Genomic DNA, 20685 nt, shown 5'->3' on the forward strand with positions numbered 1-20685 from the left:
AGCACATTGCCAGAGTGCAGCATGCAATTGTTGGAGCGTATTGCCTAGAACATATACTGCTAGAGCGCCTTCGAATATTGCCGGAGCACTGTGACTCCAGGACAAGTACTGCCGGAGCGCCCTATTCAACTGTCAGAGTGCCTCGTCTCCAAAATAAGCATTGCCGAAGCACGTTTTACAAATGACGGACCCTTGTCGTCTCCATAACATGCACTGCCAAAGCATATGTGTGTCGAGTGCCAGAGCGTTGTCTTGAGCGCCGGAGTGCCCTATGCAACTGTGGGAGCGTTGTGGCTCCAGAGCATGTATTGCTAGAGCGCCCTCGCATTGTCACCATAACGTGTACTGTCGGAGCGCCTTCCGCTGTTGCCGAACCGCTCGGTCTTCAGTGCTAGAGCACCCTTTGCAACTGCCGGAGCACTGTAGCTCTAGAACATGTATTGTCAGAGTGCCCTTTGAGACTACCGGAGCGCATTGTGTACTGCCGTGGCGAAATTGATTTTTTTTGTACGTGAAGGGTATTTTCGTAAAAAAAATGAACTTTTTTGGATGGGGGGTATTTGCATAGAAAGCATACTTTTGGGAAAAAAATGAGAGAATAAGTTCCGTTGACGGTAAGTTGCATAGTAAGTGTAATATTGGGGGTTTTTTGTAATTTTCCTCAAAACTTTCACTGGAAGTGGTTGTTTTGATGCCAAAATATCATCAAAGATATCATCTCAACATCAAGGTGCATGGACATGAGAAGAAAAAAATTTTAATTTTTTAAAAATATTGCATCTTGTAATGCGTTTTTTTATCGTCAATTTTCAAGTTTTCATAAATCTGCTCGATCTACACTATTTTTTAACCTTTAAGTTTTATAACTAAATACGAAAATACAATTTAAGTCTATCACAAAACTTTCCAATATTAAAACCATATTTCTCGATACTATTTGAAGGTAGGTTCCAATTTGATTGTTTAGAGCCTCAGCTCTATACAAACCGCACACTCAAAATAAAAGGGGGAAAAGTTTATACAGAGCCTAGCTCTGAACAATCAAATTAGAACTTACCTCAAAACTTTCGCAAGGTCGTTTTGATGCCCAAATATCATCAAATTGATCATCTCGACATCAAGATGCATGGACATGAAAAAAAATGTATTTCAAGTTTTGGAAATAGTGCATATTGTAACATATTTTTTTATCATCAATTTTCAAGATTTTCAAGTTTTCGTAGATCTACTCGATTTACAGTATTTTTTAAGCTTTAAATTTTAAAACGAAATATGAATATATAATTTAAGGCTATCACAAAACTTTCCAATATTAAAACCAAATTTCTCGATACTATTTGAAGGTATGCTCTAATTTGATTATTTAGAGTCTCGGCTCTGTACAAACCTCACCCACAAAATATATATATGAATAATCAAAAGTTTTGTATATTTTATGGCAGGAAAAGTATTTGGTAAGTCAGCCGAGTCACAATACTTTAGTGCGATCTCTATAAAAAATATATATGTCAAATATGTATTTTCGATTCAATACTCAAGGCCATGACAATGACTTAAATCTAGATATATTTTGTTTCAAAATAGATAAATATTATTTATTGAAATTCTTTCTTCACCATCTCTTTTAGTGGATGTAACCTTTTTCGGAAAAGTTTATATAGAGCCGAGGCTCTAAACAGTAAAATTTGAGCCTACCTGAAAAATTTCACTAGAAGAGGTTGTTTTGATGCCAATATATCATCAAATTGATCATTTCAAAATCAAGATGCATAGACATGAGAAAAAGATGGATTTAAAGTTTTGAAAATAGTGTATTTTGTAACATGTTTATGGACGGTCAATTTTCAAGATTTGAAAGTTTTTATGGATCTATCGATCTACACCATTTTTTAAGCTTTAAACTTTATAAATAAAAATGAAAATATATTTGAAGGTTATCACAATGATTTCCAATATTGAAACCATATTTTCCGACACTATTTGAAGGTAGGCTCGAATTTGATTGTTTAGAACCTAGGCTCTATACAAACCACACCCAACATTTTTTGATATCAAATGGTTGTTAGATTGACAAGGGGCTGCACAGTAGTGGATGAATGCACTAACTCACTAAAACCGTGTCCATTCATCTTATGAAAGATTAAAAAGTTGTATATGGTTTCTGTTTGGGTGCAGTTTGCATGAGGTTGCCACCTTGGTAAGGCGCACTTTCAAATATTATTATAATATGTAATTTTAATATTAAAAATTTATAAGATGGCCTAAAAATTGAAATTCTATTATTATCTCTAATTATAAGAGTTTAAACTTCAAAAGCAGTTCAAATCAAATATTTGCATACGAAAATCTTGACAATGAATGATTCAGATAATGTGTTGTAAGATGTACCATATTTTAGACTCAAATTTATTTATTTTTCATTACCATACATCTCGATGTTAAGATAATCAATTAGAGGTTTTTCAAATGTCAAAACTGTATATTCTTATGGATTTTTAAGGTGCACTTGATTCTATATTTTAAGGTCGCAATTTTATATAAATTATTTCCTTTGTTTTGCATTCAAGTCCCACTTTTTGTGATATTTTAATTTTATTTCATTTTCTCCATGAGCTCAATTTGGGGAGTTAATTTTACAAAATAAAACTGTTTTTTATTTTATTTTAAAATACTCACGTGTATTTCATATTTTACACTTAAATCTCACTTTTTTAGAGCATAAAATCTATTTTAATTTTGGACATGGTATTTATGAGTGCTAGGACTGATATGTATATATGAATCCCCAATTCATGATTATGTTTGAGATGGATTTTGGATCTAGTTTTTTAGGTACATAAAATCTATAACATAACTATACTTTGTTGGCCCTTATGCCAGCCATTATGGTCCTATATGCCCGAGTAAAGGAAGAGGGTTTATTGGGTATGCAACCAACAAATATGGGGATTCACGGTTTCACTACGGATATGACCATTAATAAGCATACTGACATACCAGGGTCGTGTAGCTGACCCTAATTAATTGAAAAAGCTTTGACAACGATGATACCTTACTCTAAACCTTGAAGGTCGCAATATGTCATAACTAACCATTGTGGACCTTCGAGGCCCAAAATTAGTTTTGCTTATATAAATTCTGAAATTTAATTTTTTACGCATGCACCATTTTTAGCCATCAGAGAATTAAATGACGCAGCAATGATATTGTAGGAGATAGAAGGTATTAATTGCTCCAAGTCCTTGAAACAAATTGGGACCTCTAAGGCCCGAAATTGATTTATATGAACTGAAAAAGCTTTGCGCTTTCAAAGTCTTAAACTTAAAAAGTTGAAAGAAGGGGCGAACTGGAAAAACTAATTTTTTTTGGAAAAACACAAGCATGATAAGGACGACTTAGGAGGGGAATCATGAAAATTTACCAAATTATCTATAATATATCCTCTATTACCATTTAATCGGATTTCAAAATACCCAAAACAAACATGATATTGAGTTGGAACAGTGGTTCTTTTACGAGTAGTTTTAAATAATCCATCTCTCAAATATTTTAGTAACTTCTATTATTTTTAAGTTGGATATGGCCACTCACCAAAACATTTGCATCTTCTAGTGCATCAAACGTCCATCTTACTGATTGATGTCAAAAAATGGTGCTTCCACTATACCTCAAAATTCCATGATATGATTTTTATTTTTCTAAAATTAAAATTCCGAATTCATGATAACCATGACAATTGACATTAAAAAATCTAAAAAATTTGGATCCAAAATTTATCTGAAACATAAAATTTGAAGGGGGCAGCATATACCGAGAGTCTCGTTTGCCAAACACTTGTCTTTCTAAATCAAGGTGTGGTTTGTATAATAAGGTTGACGTTCTAAACAATCAAAGATACACACTAAAGATGATTTTTCAATCGAAATTTTTATTGTTATTAACTGAAAATTATTTTTATTTTTAATTATAAAATTTAAAGTTTAAAAAATAGTGTAGATAAAGCAAAATGTAGAAAACACCTAAAAATATTAAACAAATTGATGGCTTAGCTAGTGCATTACAAAATGCATTATTTTTTAAACTTTAAATCTATTTTTTATTTTTTTCGCATTGAGATGATCGAAACAACCTATATTTCTAACTATTTTTTCAGGTACTTTAGAGCCTCAAGCTTATATAAATTGTTTTCCTTTAAATAAGTAATGGAGGACCAGGGGGACATGCGTTAAAGTTAAAAAGTTGAACTCTTGTGTTCTGCTACCGGGAGTGTGTAGAAGTAGGAGATGCAGTGGTACCTGGTTGCCGGCCTCCTCACGCTTCTAACCAGTTCACAGGTCTCTCTCTCTCTCTCTCTCTCTCTCTCTCTCTCTCTCTCTAGTACTCCAAACCCCTCACAAAATCCCAATCCTGGTTTTGCTACTGGCGATGTCGTAAACCTTTAGAAGATTATGGATTTAACTTCGGTGATCTTAATGTGAATTAGTGCTGTTTCAGTGATGGACAAACATATAACATTTTCGTGATTTTCTGCTCCCCTTAGGTTTTTAAATGAGATCATAGGTCAAGGATCGTTCTCTTTTTTTGTGAACTTCTTGGATTTCTTTTACATTCAAGAGTCTAACTGTAAAATTCCGTGGAAATGGGGGATTTTAGGGTTTTAATGGGGTCGTAAATTTGGGGTTAATGTATATCGAAACTAGGGAGTTAAATGTGAATGTTGGTATTTTTGTTACTGCGATTTGATTGACTGCAAATTCTTCATTTCTGAACCTTCCAAATCACATTGCATACTCTTGAAGCATCATTTATTTCCTTCGTTCATATTTTTCTTTAATACATTGGCAACGAAAGATGCGAGAAAAGTTCATGATTGGGTTTATGTAGATAAAAGTTCAGGAACTCTTGGATTTGAAAATTCGTGTCTGACATTCCTTTACATAATAGGAAAGGTGGAATAACGATGTATTAAAGTGGAGCTTTAATGGATTGAATGCCTACAAATGTGGCCTTTTTTTTTTGTGCTTAATGTGATTTGTCATTATATTTTGTATCCTTTTTCCTCTGTTCATTTAAAGCAAAATATTTATATATTTTTCTTTTGCAATTGGTTATTTCTGTTTCAGCACGTGGTTGGAGTTTGAATTTAACAGTTTCACATGAAAACATTGTAGGAAATGTAACATTGGCAGTACGCTGAATAATGAAAAAGCTCAATCACATCGAATTGGTTGTACTTGTAAAACCATTTGTTTTTCTAATGATTATGGATCTGTTAACATTGAAAAACACAACTTATATGGAATGTTTAGCATCATTATCAAAAAAAATAAAAATGGAATGATTAGCATCTTAAGGCATCATTTTTCTTCAGCAATGTGGTTTCATCAATATAGCAAACACATTTTCGCACACAAGCATGAAATCATGTTGCAACAACTCCACGGAGCAATAAGCAGATGGTTATTTACCCAATTGGACTTTAATTTAATACTGACTATGAAATATAGAGAAATAAAGAAGAATGGGGTTGTTGTTTTCCAAGAGCTATTAGGAAAATGTGGCCATCAATTGTGGGGTCTCGACAACGACTCAAAGCTATCTCTCTGGTGTATCTTGTTATGGGTTTCAGAACTGCATAACATGAAGTCCTAGGAGCGATGCAATTGATTCTGCAAGTGCATATGGGAATTATACAGGTGTTGCTGGGCAATTCCTGATTGATTCCCTGTGATGTGACAATATTTGTTTCTATATTGTTTTACGAGTTGTTTGCCTTCCCATATGGACTATATAAGCATTTTTTGTGGGATTGTCTCTGGTATTCTTATATCCAAGAGCAATGTCAATGTTTGATTTTTCTGCAGATTCCACATTGTTTCACAAGTTTTAAAGAGTGTGCGGGTGAAACGAAGATACATATTGAATCTTTTATTTAGGTGCATTCAAATTGGATATTTATTTTGATTCAAAAATTGTTTTTAGGTCTTTTCTACATAATTTTTTAGTTCCGAAAGTCATATCTAGAATTAAAGGATGCCAGCTAATTGTCGGTTGAAAGAAAATCCAATATTTGAAGCTTTGGACTGTGGTGTTTAGTACGATAGCATGAGAGATAAGGTTTTGATATGCTATCCCTTTAACTAATTACTACCTCATATATCTACGATTTGGAAGGCATTCATATAGGTTATTTATGAAATAAGCATTTGTTTCATCTGGTGCTGACTTACCCAGGAGGTTTGTATACTTACCATGCGATTATATATCGGTTATTTATGAAGTAAGCATTTGTCTCATCCAGCGCTGACTTACCCAGGAGGTTTTTATACTTTACCATACGATTATATATTGTCCCGATGTTCACATCGACACATGTCAGTTAAACATTTCATATTGCTTGGCAGGGAATATTGACAACTCTTTCACAAAATAATCGAGGCTATAATTATGACTATGCAACTGTTCCATTTCTTGCTGAAGTCTTTAAGGTACTTCCTATTCACTTAAGTACAACAAACTACTTTCCTCGTAGATGTTTTGTTAGGTAGAGCCAAACTAATTATTTATGGATTTTTGTAATTTGTTGTGTAAAAACTACAGCTTGTGGTATCTAGTTTTCTTTTGTGGGGTGAGAACTGGGGTTCCCAACCTCCAAAGATGACTACAGACTGGAAGAGTGTGCGGTTGTTCCCTATTCCTTCCATCATATACCTAATTCACAACAATGTCCAATTTGCAACCCTTACCTATGTGGATACATCCACATATCAGATAATGGGGAATTTGAAGATTGTCACAACTGGGATACTATTCAGGTGCTTTCTTTTACCGTGAATGGATTGTGGGTTGGTCTTTCTATACTATTTGAACCTCAACCATTCATTTTCAATGTTTTATATCTCATCCATTATACATTCACTAGTTGAAACTTTTAAAACACTTTATGTCTAGTTTTCTGACTATCTATGGCCGATAGAATAATTTAATGTTAATGATGTCACCTGACATTCTAGGATATTCTTGAAGAGGAAATTATCAAATCTTCAGTGGCTGGCCATCATGCTATTGGCTGTAGGAACCACTACTAGTCAGGTAATAAGCAAAACAAATGTCATTTAATTTGACATATGTTTGGGGTGTCATATTGTTTGTCTAAAGTATCCTTGCTGGGTGCTGATTTCCTCGATAGGCTTTTTCCCCAAATTATGAACTTTATCTGTAAGTTTTATATTTGGTAATGTGCATAGTTATTTTCCCATGTCTTGTTATCTGTCTTTTGAAAATTATTCATTGGGAACAGATAGTGAATATTCATGTGGAACTGAATAGTCCTCCTTTTCATAAATCAGCTGTGATTAAGCTATTATAAAGAATATAAAACCCATGTCTCTGTTTCTGCATTTGTGCATAAAGCCACACTGACATGTTCAAATGACAAATTTTCTTTGAAACCATTTTCATATTAAGAAGAATTGATTGATACCATAAAGTACCAAACTCCCCATGCACTGGCCTCTCTATTATGAACTATATTTGTGAAAAAGTTGTCTTACGGAATACAGACATTTGATTATTTCTTCATGTCCCCCTTTCCCTTGGATATCCATGTTCAATCTTCATAATCCTTCAAAACACTTGTACAAATTACAAGACCTTCTCTATAAACCTGTCTGGGTTTTCGGATGATGCTGATAATGATTCCATATGCCGACCCCCAATAGTTGGCATAAGCTAGGATAATGATGATGACTAAGAATGACCTATGAAAAGAAGGAAATAGAAAATACTCTCATCACTGATGTTGAATCTCTAGGGAAATCTTGAGATTTCCAGCTACATTCTCATTTTCATGTTAAGAAGAATTGGCTGATACTATGAACGAGGCAAACTATTTATGCATTAGCCTCTTTATTGTAAATATGTTTGTGAAAAAGTTGTCATAAGGATTGCAGACATTTGGGCACTGTTTGATTTCCTAGCCAACTTGCAGTTTGGGCCTATTTGAAATCTCTCACCAGTGATTTGACATCAAGGGATGTATGGCTCACAAATTTTGAACTGTTTCCCAATTGTATTGGGTCGCCCAAATTGAACTTTTTGCAAAAGTACTCCAAGTTGTGCAAAAAATTAAATCTCTCTATCTCTCTCTCTCTCTCTCATACCACCATCACCATCACCACTATAGGGGAGTTTGATAACCCTGATTTTCCCACTTTTTAAGGGCTTGGGCAAATTTCACCCATTTGTTCTGGTGAAAGTTACGCAAAATATTTTACATGGGTTCCCTGCTATGGGGAAAGTTAGAGACTGCCATGATAGGTGGTCTGCGACTTTCCCCTGTGTTGGGGAAAGTTATCTTATCCCCAATGAGCATTTAATGATGCATTTAATGCTCAATTTTACAAAAAAGTGAAGTTTATTTGTTTATTTCAAAGCTTATAAGCACATCCCATGTTATATGCATTTGATCCAATATTAGCCTTGAGACCTCACCAACCCTGGGGTCTACCTATTTTGGGTAGTCCATAGGGTGCCCAATGAGTATTTAATGTTTAACTTTGCAAAAGTGAAAAAAGTGAAGTTTACTTATTTCTACTTTAAAATTAATGAACACATGGCATTTGATATTCATCTAAGTATTTATAAGCCTTTAGACCTCACTCACTGTAGGGTCTACCAATATTGGGTAGACCCTAGGGTGAGCGTTTGTTAATTTCTTTTATAAGCCTCTTCACCCCCACCCCCCCCATCTCCACCTAACCCTACCTACCTCTTTCTTTACATGACTTTCTCTCTCTCTCTCTCTCTCTCTCTCTCTCTCTTCAAAGGGCCTCCCTTAGACTCACTTTCTTGGAGCTTCCCCTCTATCCCTCTACTAGATCCTATCGTCATTGATTTACAATAATAGGAAATTGACATTTTCCTGTATGCCCCATATGAATTTGATTGCACCAATTTTCTAGTCAAGTTCTAAAAAAAGGGGAATTGACTGCTTCAAGTTTCCAGCTAAATTATCAAACTGTGAAAAGTGATTGCACTAACTTTCCCATTGTTTCCAAAACCCCAAGTATTCCTAGAGATTCTTGGTGAAATGGTAAAAAAGTTAATCAAACAGGGCCTACACCTCCACCGCTTATACCACTGCACCACACCACTACCACCATACCAACACAACCGCCTGGTCGCCACGGTTCTTCCACCACCACCACTGCCACTGCCACTGCCACTGCCACTGCCACTGCCACTGCCTAGTTGCCACCACCATCACCATCACTATACCACTTCAACCACCGCTACCACTAGCAAGCCACCACCACCACTGCCTACTTGCCATCTCCATTGTTACTGCATCGTGATCACCACTCCATCTCCTACACACCACCACACCACCACCAGCACTACCACCACAGCAGCAACACCACCACTCTATCAGGTCCACTACAATCACCACCACCATCACTTTGCCAATACCACCATTTACACCATATACCTACCATGACGCCATTACTACCAGCATGGTCATCACACCACATAATTAAAATTGTAATTCAAATCCAGGAAAATGGAGAGATTGAGGAAGATGTCGTTCACATAGAATTAGAGTTGGGTGGGAGAAGTGGAGATGTGCAACTAGAGTTTTATGTGATCGCCGCATACCAATGCAACTTGAATTTTAGTTCTATAGCACTACTGTGAGACTAGCTTTGCTTGATTGGATATAATGTTGGGCTGTCAAGAATTGACATACCCATATGATAAGTGTAGCTGAGAAGATAATGTTGAGATGAATGAGTGGCAAGATAAGATAGAATTAGGAATGAGTGCATTCGGGGGAACTTAGGAGTGACTCTAATAGGCAACAAGATGACTTAGGTGCTGGCGATATGCAGCGTAGACCTAATACAACATTGGCTAGGAGATGTGATTTGGTTCAAGTGGAAGGCTCTAAAAGGGCAAGAGGAATGCCTAAAAGGATATGGATGGAAGTAGTGAGAAAAGATTTGGGGACTTATTGGCTCACTGAGTTTATGGCCCTTGATAGAGTAGAATGGTAGAATATGATTCATGTAGCCGACAGACTCCAAATATTTGGGATAAGACTTTGATGATGATGATGGTGATGATGAACTATTAAACACCCATAGAGAGCAAATGACATTTGGCCAAATTGCTGTTTGACTAGTTACAAATCGGAGAGAGAAAAAAATAATAATAGAAAAAATCATTTGCAAACACTTTGCAAGTATATGGTTCAGGCTGCCCTTCCCCCAAGATATCCATGTTTGATCTTCAAAATCTCTCTAGATCCTTGTACCAATTACAAGACTTCGCTATAAATCTGTTTGGGTTCTCAGATGACGATGATCACGATGACAATGATGATTAAGTTGTATTTATAGAAAATAAAATGATGATTAATTAACTGTAGCTTATCATGTTTGAGTTCTGCCTGGGCATTTATCGATTGTTATGTGATTAGAAATGTGACTGTTTCTCTTCCATTAAAGCTTAATACTTATTCTCTTCTTTATGCCTGCAACCTTTTTCTTGTGAGACCGAAATAAGCATGAATCATGAAAAGAAATGGAAAATAAGCTCATTACTGATGATACTTGCTGTTGATTCTTCATGGAAATTCTGATAAATTTAACTACATGCTTATGCCTACGGGCAAGGCAATCTTCTTGTGCTGGTATTGTAACTTAAATTTTATTATATAAATGATGTAGGTGAAGGGATGTGGGGAGAGTTCATGTGATACTCTTTTTTCAGCACCAATACAAGGTTACATGCTCGGAATTTTATCTGCTTGTCTTTCGGCTCTAGCTGGTGTCTATACAGAATTTCTTATGAAAAAGAACAATGACAGTCTTTACTGGCAAAATGTGCAATTATATACGTAGGTATCCCTATCTGATTGTAATGTGTTGTATTGCCAAATCTCAGTTCCACTTTTCTGCGAGTGACTTGTATAGTGTACGGTATACCTATGTAAAAGAGCATCTGGTTCTCAATTGTGTGAATAGTTATAGTTTTCATATGCTATTAGAGTTTGAAACTGAGTTTCTAGTTTTGCTTCTTTATATACTATTCAGGTTTGGGGCAATCTTTAATATGATGCGGCTTCTTTTGGATGACATTCATTCTGGTTTTGAGAAAGGGCCATGGTGGCAGCGCCTACTCAATGGTTACACCATTACGACATGGATGGTTGTACTAAATCTGGGAACGACTGGTTTACTGGTCTCTTGGTTGATGAAATATGCAGACAACATAGTGAAGGTAATTCTTTTCTTTTTTTTTGTTAAACTCATTATTTGAACCTCTTGCAACACACCAAATTCGATTAATATTACTTTAATCAGGACATGCTGTTATCATATGCAGTTGTATGTTGCCATCATGTGATATGTACAGTCTATTCATATCTATTATTTTTCCTCTTCTGAAATCCAAAGCAAAATGAGCTGGCCAAGTGTTTTTTGAACCTCAGCAATTGTGCTTCTTGGGACAGTGATTGGCCAAGCAATATATGAAAGTAAATTTACTTATCTAGTGTCTTTCTGCCTTTTTTTGCTTGAATTGGTGCTGTCAAAGCCTTAGCAGAAGGCCAAGGGACAATCCTGGTCAGGTTGGATGATATGGGGAAAGGGAAGAAAAACAAGATAAAAGAAAATGAAGACTTCAAAGCGTTAATAAGGAACTAGGTAATGCTAAATAGTGAACGGAGGCCAGAAATCTTTTAGGGGGGGAAAGACATTGAAGGCAGGGAGAAAAATTTACAAGTTCTTGATGCATGTGGCTGAAATCTGAGAAAACTTGAATCCGAAGTGCCAGTGAGGGCATCAATCTTCCAAGGATTCTTGTGGTTCCGGAGTATCCAGCTATAGGAGAATCAAGAACGGAGAGCTCTCCCCCTTTTCCGCCCGACTATTTGGTCTTAAGAATGCTGGTTTTAAGAATGAGTGATTGCCCTTCTCCGACCTTACTGCCCAACCGGAAAGCGAATAGCTAATGCATTCGACTTATTAAAGAGGGTATATGGTCAGTCAGATTTCCTCCACCCAATCCTGAAGTTATCCTAACAATTATTGAGCAAATGTTTGGTATTACTTACCAATGATCAAACTACTATGCCCTATACTCCACAATAGTTTATGAAAACAGATCGGCCTGCAGAACCGGTTATCGGTTGGACCGATTTGGTAGTCGATTAACAAAGAAAATTAAAAAATAATTAAAAAAACTGGTGGGAATTGAATGATCTGGGGCACTCGAAAAACAAATAAGCCACCCACTGGTTCTGATATGAATAGGCCGATTCCGATCCATATCCGTTTTTTTCTAACCCTGCTTCACAACAAATTGGAGGAGCTACGGGAAGAAATATGACTCTAAATGGGACATGATTAGATACTTAAATCTATGATGGATCATGCTTATCACCTCAATTTTGAAGTGAAGCAACCATACAAGATTGTTTTCCCTGCCCTACTTGTCGGTAATTTGGATACCAAGGTAATCTAGGTGTAGTTACTGTATGACTTTTTATCAACTATTTTTGTTGCATTGAGTTGTCAAGGTTGAACATCCTGTATGTAATTTATACTTGTATATTTCACTCCAAGCAATGCAATGGATACAATCAATGACAAAATAGAAGCCCCAAACTTAAGATCATACATATGGAATTTCCTTAAATCTTAAAATAAAAGTTATCTCATAGGCATCTCATTTGTGATCCATACCCATATCAATTGAAACAGACATAAGCATGACAGCATGGATATGTAGGCACTTTGTTCAGATATAGATGGGTAAGGGTCTTTGAGAAATGCCAAATTGCTCTGTTCACTTTTTCAAATATTTATATTGTACTTTGTTGGATCATTAGTCATGCCGCTGATGAACAACCAAATGAATTACACACAAGTATTCATATCACTATACTGGCTGATCTCAGAATCCCCAAATTTAAGAAGATAGTCGACAGGTCATTTTCTTTAGCTTAAATCAACTTGAAGCTAGAGTCTTGTAGACAGCTTAGAAGCTGTTTAAGAGCTTCTAAACTTAATCAACTTGGAGCCGAAGTCTTTGGGTGTATTGCGATAGTAAGCTTGTCGGTTATCTCATAATATTTATTATCATTATTAATATCATCTATTTTCAGGTATATGCCACATCAATGGCGATGCTCTTAACAATGGTTCTATCAGTGTTTCTCTTTGATTTCAAGCCCACTCTTCAGGTGAAGACTTATTGTGCTACGACAAGTACTAGCAATGAAATATGACTAACCCAATATGCACTATTCTTCTTATCCGTGTTTGTCTTACGTGCACATCTCTTAGAGAGCGTGGACTCTCACTTTGCAGTACCTAGTAACTAATGTATTATTTTTGGGTCTTTTTTGCAGCTTCTGTTAGGTATCATTATATGTGGTATGTCCCTACACATGTATTTTGCGCCAGTTAACATGCTTGTAGAACTCCCTTTGACATCAAAAACAGTCCCAGGGACATTGAATGAGGTTGCAGTTGAAAAATTAGAAGGTTCCTAATGTAAGTTCTCGGGTTACTTTTACTGAAATAGCAATTTTGCTGTTCCATTATTTGTTATTTGTACTCTCGCAATTTTTCTGTTCATCCATTGTTTTTTACTCTCTCTCTCTCTCTCTCTCTCTCTCTCTCTCTCTCTGTGGCACTCTGGTTCTTTTCTTTGCATAAAGTAAAAATATGAACTATTCTGAGTGGCAATTTAAAATAGGAAAAAGTTTTTAGAAGGGTGATGCCCTAATCGATCAAATCAATGCGCGCATGAAAAATTCATTAGAAGAGGTTGTTTTGATGCCCAAAAATCTTCATATCGATCATTTCAACCTCAAGGTGTATGAACATGATAAAGAAAGGCTTTCAAGTCTTGAAAATAGTGCGTCTTGTAATGGATTTCAAGTCTTGAAAATAGTCCATCTTGTAATGGATTTCAAGTTCTTAATTGTTTAAAATATAAAGTCTAAACCCTACCTCCATGCATTCCTCTATAATATTTGGAAGTTTGGTATTGCTGCTGTTCGTCATTTCTCCTATGCATCCAGGAATAAACTTTCTCTGTTCCCAAACAACCCCTTAGCGGCAGTATATGTGCTGGGATAGTCGTGAGAGACCCACAATCTTCATGTTGTGCTTGTATGTAGGAGCTGTTTGCATGCGACGATAAGCCACTGCACCAGGTGAGCTTGTAAGCGATATAATCTAAACGCCTTTCTGAAGTAATGGCAGGATAACAAAACGTGGCTATTTAACATGGGAAAAGTTTATATAGAGCCGAGGCTCTAAATAATCAAATTGGAGGCTACATCAAAAGTTTCACTAGAAGATGTTGTGTTGATGGCTAAATATCTTCAAATTAATCATCTCGACTTCAAGATGCATGGACATGAATAAAAAAATGGATTTCGAGTTTTGAAAATAGTCTATTTTTTAACGGATGTTTGAACCGTCAATTTTCAAGATTTTCAAATTTTCATAGATCTATCGATCTACATTATTTTTTAAGCTTTAAACTTTACAAATCAAGATGAAAATATATTTTAAGGTTATCACAAATGTTTCCAATATTAAAACCACATTTCTCGATACTATTTGAAGGTAGGCTCTAATTTGATTGTTTAGAGCACAGGCTCTATACAAAATGTACCCATTTAACATTGGGTGTGGTTTCGATGAGGTTGCGACCTTAAACAATCATATTAAGGGGCACCTTTGAATTTTATCATAACATGTCATTTTGGTATAAATTTTTTTTAGGATTATTGCAAAATCCATTTTTATATCTAATTATAAAATTTTAAACTCTAAAAATAGTTAAAATCAAGTAAGTCTATAAACATATGAAAATCTTGAAAATGAAAGGTCTAGATAATGTGTTGCAAGATGCATTATTTTTGGGATTCAAAATCTTATTTATTTATTTATATTCATACATTTCAATGTCGAGATGATCAATTAGAGGGTTTTTCAATATTAAAATAACCTTTTGGGATGGATTTTTAAGATGCATCTTTAATTCTACATTTTAAGTTTGCAACTTTATATAAACTTTTTCTTTAACATTATATATATATATATATATATATATATATGAGAAATAACATTAAGAGATCCTTTCACACCCAAGTGAGTAGGACTCTAAAGGATCACTAAATTTTGACATAGATCTCTAAAAAAGTTATAACATAGGTGTGGGATTTGAGTGAAATTAGGTGTATTTCAATATGTTTTTCAGAATATTATTTAGTTGTATCTTGATCATTCAAGTACCATACCAATTATTAACTTTTGATGAACGTAGCTAAACAAACTGCTTTTGTGTGTGCGTTGCACAACACGCAGGATAGAACTTGAATAATTTGAAGCAGGTAGAAATGAGTATATGGAAGGAAGAGAACATAGGAAATGAAATAGGGAAACATGGGGAAACGAGTCTGGATGTTATATACGATACATAGCGGTCGTTTGGATCCGAGCGTATCCAAAACAATCATAACATGGTTATGCAAACCCTGGTTATTAACTGAGACACAAACGTAGTGGAACTTGTCTCTAATACAAGGGCCACGCCCACGAGGGTCCGTCCATTATCTGAGAGACAAAGGGCGGCTTTGAGCAGGTTATTAGAACTTGTCTCTAGTACAAGTGCCATGCCACGCCCCGCCCCGTCCCGTCCCGCCCACGAGGGTCATTTAAAACTGAGGGACAAACTTCGTGGCTTTGAGCAGTGTTATTGGAACTTGAGTGGACCGGCCAGGCAAACTTGTTGAGCTTCGGCATTTGATTTTCAGAAAAAAGTGTTTTGTGAGTTGAGCCAATTTACCTATAGATGAACGGTCCTCTTGGATCTAAATTTTTAAGATTTTGTCAATTTTTATTTTTTAAAAAATAAATATTATGTTATTGAAATAGATTTTTCACTGAGGTACAGTGAAAGCACCATTTTTTATGTCTATCTCTAAGACGGATATCTGATTCACGAGGAGACTTTGGTGAATAAAATGACTCATGAAGACCGAGTTCAAAGATGAAATATGGGAAAAGTTTGTCTACTTTCTTTTTTTTTTCTCTATATTTTAGGGTTTTGATTGGGTTACTACCACACTTATTGGAACTGGCCCGAAAACAATGGAGTTGAGAGAAAGAGAGAGAGAGAGAGGGAGGGAGAGAACAATGGCGAGAGCCAAGCGAACACATTATCTGAGTTTCGGTGAATCTGATAAAAACGAGGCCTTAAGCTTTTTCTCCTTGTCCTTTTCTGAAACATAACATTCCATCTCAAGTTCAATTATTGACAGCCCATAGACATGATTGCATGTCACTCCATACGTGCATCTACCGTCCTTCCCATGATCCACGGTGGAGATGTACGGTGGAAATAACGATACCATTGCCAATGGAGGGCTAACGCCTAACACGTGTATTACATATACACACAGGCATTGTATATTAACACATGTCATGTCATACAGCTGTAAGTCCATTCTGATCCCCACCAAAATGGTAATTTTGTGCAAAAATTTCAACCATACAAAGAGGAATAAAGATCGATAGTCAACGGCCATCCACCTTTCTTTCTCACCAAAGGACGGTGGATGCGAGCCCTCGTTTCGTTGTAAAGATAGCCCGCTGCGGCTGGACTGAAATTTACAGCAAACATGATAAGGCCATGGTCTTAGCAGGCTGCAATTATTAATATACAAACAAGGGATCTCTCTCTCTCTCTCTTTCGGATCTGGGGATTTCTCTCTCCAGAGGATATTTATGTTTGTTTATGGAGAGGTAAGCCTTCTGCAATGGTATTAGAAGTGCAATTTACTGTAACCATCTCCTATCTCTTCTCCATGGAATCATGCTTTTATTTTTGTTAATCGTTTTTATATCGTTGGAGTTGCATTATGATTTATGTTCTTTGGAATTGGAATTTGGTTGCAGGTAACGATTGGAATTGTGTTGCTTGTTTATAAAATCTCTCTGTCATGCCTAGCCTACCCTAAGTATTACGAATTTCCCTTTCTCAATGGACAGGCTTCATTGACAATCATGTAAGATGGGTCGCTTTGAACAAGAGTTTTTGACTTTTCATATCAAATTTAACATATTTACAATTGTACATAATTTCTTATTTTGATGCACATAAATGTCCAAAGATGGTGGGTATGGATTTAGAGGAATGCTTATCCGCGTCTTGGTTTGGACCGGATCGATTGGCATGTTTATTTGATGTCGGTGTTTAACAAACCGGGAGTGGATTCTGACGTGCCAGGGCCTGAGCCTCAGATGTCGACTCAGTCGAGTTGGAGTGTGCAATTTATCCTTCTCAATTACAAATATATAAAATCTATGTATTTTTTAGGATTCTGGTCAGACTGGACCGGGCAATCTGCTGGGTTCAGGTGACTCGGGCGACTCCGAGGACGAGCCGGAAAATGTCTAATAACTGTTTGATATATTTTGGGTTTGAAAGGGTCATTTCCTCTTCATCTTCCCTCAGCTCGGTTGTATTTTCTTAGTGAGTTACTTCCACCTTAGTCATGTTTTCCTAGTAAAAAGAACTTGGTTTCACTTTCTTAGGTGAAAAATGGTAATTAGTTAATTCTTGAAGAAAATGGGCCTCACCAACACAGTTCTTTCTTAATTTTACTACAAGCGTTGGAAAATGCACCCCCAACTTCAACCTTTTCTAGGACAGGATAAGATAAGCTATGGAATTCTAATAACCAGTGGTGGAGCGATCAAGTACGTGTGAATCATGAATGTGCTTTAACCAAGAACCCAACTTACAGAAGTCTTTGCCTTATGATCATCCCACGCTACTGATACTTGCTCTTACAGTCTCGGGTTAACAAAGGAACAATGATGGGGAAGGGTACGATTATCTTCTCCACGGTGGGAAGGGCATCGTACGGTTTTGACATATTTGCCGTCACTGTTCACAATCTTCTCAACGGTGCCGCCGCCAACTGGACAGAACGGCGCCTAACGGACGGTAAGTCCGTCAACTTCAATGGCCAATTCACTGATGATGAGGACGGCACTGTTGTGTTCATCTCCGAGAGAAATGGTGCTTCCAAAATATACCTCCAACTGCCGAAATGTGAGACACCCAAGCAACTTCTAGGGGCCTCTGGCAGCTTATTTCATGACAGGCCGACGTTCAGAAATGGACGTGTCTTCTTTGTCTCCGCACATGAACCAGCTGAAAAACTGCTGAATAGCTGGGCGGCAATATACTCGACTTGTATGGAGAGTCAGGAAACCACAAGACTCAACCCACATGGGACTGTAGATTATAGTCCAAGTATTTCACAGTCAGGGAAATGGATTGCTGTGGCTTCTTATGGATCTAAGGAATGGGAAGGCGACTTTCAAGAATTGTCCACTGATATAGTGGTTTTCCGGTCAGATGATGGTTCGGATCGTCGGGTTTTGGCTCAGGGTGGTGGGTGGCCGGCCTGGTCTGGAGATTCCACTATTTTTTATCACATGAAAGCTGATGATGGGTGGTGGAGTATTTTTCGGGTTGAATTTTTGGAAAATGAGGAGCTATTGATGGAAGCTCGCCGGATAACACCGCCGGGAGTCCATGCCTTCACTCCTGCGGCTTCTCATGATGGGAAATGGATAGCAGTTGCAACTCGACGGCCAGAAAGCAAATTCCGGCACATTGAGATTTTTGACTTGGACTCAGAGTCCTTCATCAAAGTTACAGAGATGCTAAACCCTGCCATCCACCACTACAATCCGTTCATTTCTCCTGCATCGGGATTCTTAGGTTACCACAGGTTTAGGGGAAGGCATTCTACTGGAGATTCTAAGATTCCTTATCTTGAGCCCATGGTTTCCCCTATTCCCAACCTGAAACTGCACCGGCTCAATGGAAGTTTCCCGACATTTTCACCGGATAGGACTTTGATTGCTTTCAACACCAGTTTGACACCCGATTCTGGAATTTCAGTAGTGAAATCCAATGCAACAAAGAAATTTAGCATTCTAAAAGGAAGGATCACATTTGCCCCAGCCTGGAACCCTGTGGAGAAAGGCGTTATTTTTGTTTCGGCAGGTCCCATCTTTGAAACAGTGGAAACAACGGTCCAAATTGCTCGGATCTCTTTCGACCCAACCCATCTAGACTCCAAGGACGAAATCAGCACCCATGTGAAGATCCTCACAAAGGAAGGGACTGGAAACAATGCGTTCCCCTCATGCTCACCTGATGGTAAGTTTCTGGTTTTCCGATCAGGGCGCTCAGGTTACAAGAATTTGTACATAATTGATGCCATCGATGGAGAAGACGGAAGCATTCGTCGGTTAACAGAAGGCCCATGGATCGACACAATGCCGCACTGGTCACCCGACGGAAAATACATCGCATTCTCGTCGAACAGAGAGTCACCGAAAAGTACACAGGGCTTCAGTGTATATCTGACAAACCCTGATGGGACCGACCTCCACCATGTCCACGTGACAGCGGCTTCTGCGTTCAATGAAATGGCAAAAGAGAGAATCAACCACGTGTGCTTCAGCCCCGACTCAAAGTTTCTGCTCTTTACTGCTAATTTGGGAGCTGTGAATGCAGAGGCAATCTCATTGCCTAATCAGTTTCAACCATATGGAGATCTCTACATTTGTGGGTTGGATGGGAGTGGGCTGAGGAGGTTGACGTGCAACGCCTATGAGGACGGGACGCCAGCATGGAACTCGGGGTGGTGGGGTCCAGAGCCAGGGTCCTCCTTGGAAGATGTTGTGGGGGAGGAGTTGAAGGGAGAGTTTGAGGAGCCTCTTTGGCTGGGTTCAACCTTCAAGATCTTCTAAGACTGAAATATGTTCCTCTGCTTTCAAATCTTCCCTTCTCTAGGTGAATATTATCTCCTTTTTTGATTTGTATGCGTTATTCTGTGAATCTCTAATTTTTTTCTTTTTTCTTCTTGTTTCAAAGATGGTATGGTAAGGTAGCTAATGATGTGGGACGTTGTTGCAAATAGGTAGTGGAACACAAGGGAAGATCTAAATTGGCAGTATTGTTAAGAGGAACGAGAAGATATACTTGCGTCAATGGCATCGGGCATAGAGTTTTATGTTTAAGAGAGAGGAAGCACAATAAACTTTGGAAGGAAGATTAAAGTTTGCTCAAATAGGGAGTCGCAATGGTCCTTTAGGCCATCAGGCTGGTATTAGTAAATGTATTACGGAAGGGTAATGATTTAGATGCAGTGTTGTCGAATTTGAAATTCGCTTTGAACAAGAGTTTTTGACAGGTTTGCAACTGCTTTATCAATGGGTATGTTGAAATTATATCAAAATGTTTGCAACTGCTTTATCACTTAATCATTTATGTTTTAATGAGTATGTTGAAATTATATCAAACCATGTGGGTAAAATGTTAAATAGTTGATATCTCAATGAGTATTTTGATTTTGTACATCTTAGGATAACATCAGTCTAGAAAATTTGGGAGTAAACAAATCCCCTTAGGACCTCGATATAACATCATTTTTCCGTTTAATAAATAAACTGCCTGTATTTTTATTAACTTTCATTTCCAAATAACTTAATTAGCAAATAAATAGCAAGCTTTTTTGAACAATAACGTCATTTTTTTTGTTAAAAATGATCACTTTTTATTCAAGATACT

The 20685-nt window shown here is 37.0% G+C and overlaps 2 protein-coding genes across 3 annotated transcripts; both read left to right on the forward strand.

Annotated features, from left to right (window-relative positions):
- Positions 1-4204: 4204 nt before the first annotated feature.
- Positions 4205-13612, forward strand: LOC18430063 (Nucleotide-sugar transporter family protein). Its single transcript, XM_006840226.4, has 8 exons — positions 4205-4334; positions 6405-6488; positions 6601-6815; positions 7014-7092; positions 10731-10900; positions 11097-11283; positions 13172-13249; positions 13418-13612. Exons 1-8 carry the CDS (start codon positions 4284-4286, stop codon positions 13559-13561), a joined length of 1008 nt encoding a protein of 335 aa, XP_006840289.1. The 5' UTR covers positions 4205-4283; the 3' UTR covers positions 13562-13612.
- Positions 13613-16730: 3118 nt separating this feature from the next.
- On the forward strand, positions 16731-20353 carry LOC18430062 (uncharacterized). Of its 2 annotated transcripts, XM_006840225.4 has the most exons (4): positions 16731-16832; positions 16986-17095; positions 17886-19908; positions 20036-20353. In XM_006840225.4, exon 3 carries the CDS (start codon positions 17907-17909, stop codon positions 19863-19865), a length of 1959 nt encoding a protein of 652 aa, XP_006840288.1. In that variant the 5' UTR covers positions 16731-16832; positions 16986-17095; positions 17886-17906; the 3' UTR covers positions 19866-19908; positions 20036-20353. The 2 variants fall into 2 exon arrangements, with proteins under 2 accessions (XP_006840288.1, XP_020520435.1); XM_020664776.2 differs by lacking the exon at positions 16986-17095.
- The last annotated feature ends 332 nt before the right edge of the window (positions 20354-20685 follow it).

The sequence above is a fragment of the Amborella trichopoda genome, chromosome 2 (genome assembly GCF_054954075.1).
Source record: "Amborella trichopoda isolate Santa Cruz 75 chromosome 2, AtrichopodaSantaCruz75HAP2 v2.0, whole genome shotgun sequence".
In the NCBI taxonomy this organism is placed as follows: Eukaryota; Viridiplantae; Streptophyta; class Magnoliopsida; order Amborellales; family Amborellaceae; genus Amborella; species Amborella trichopoda.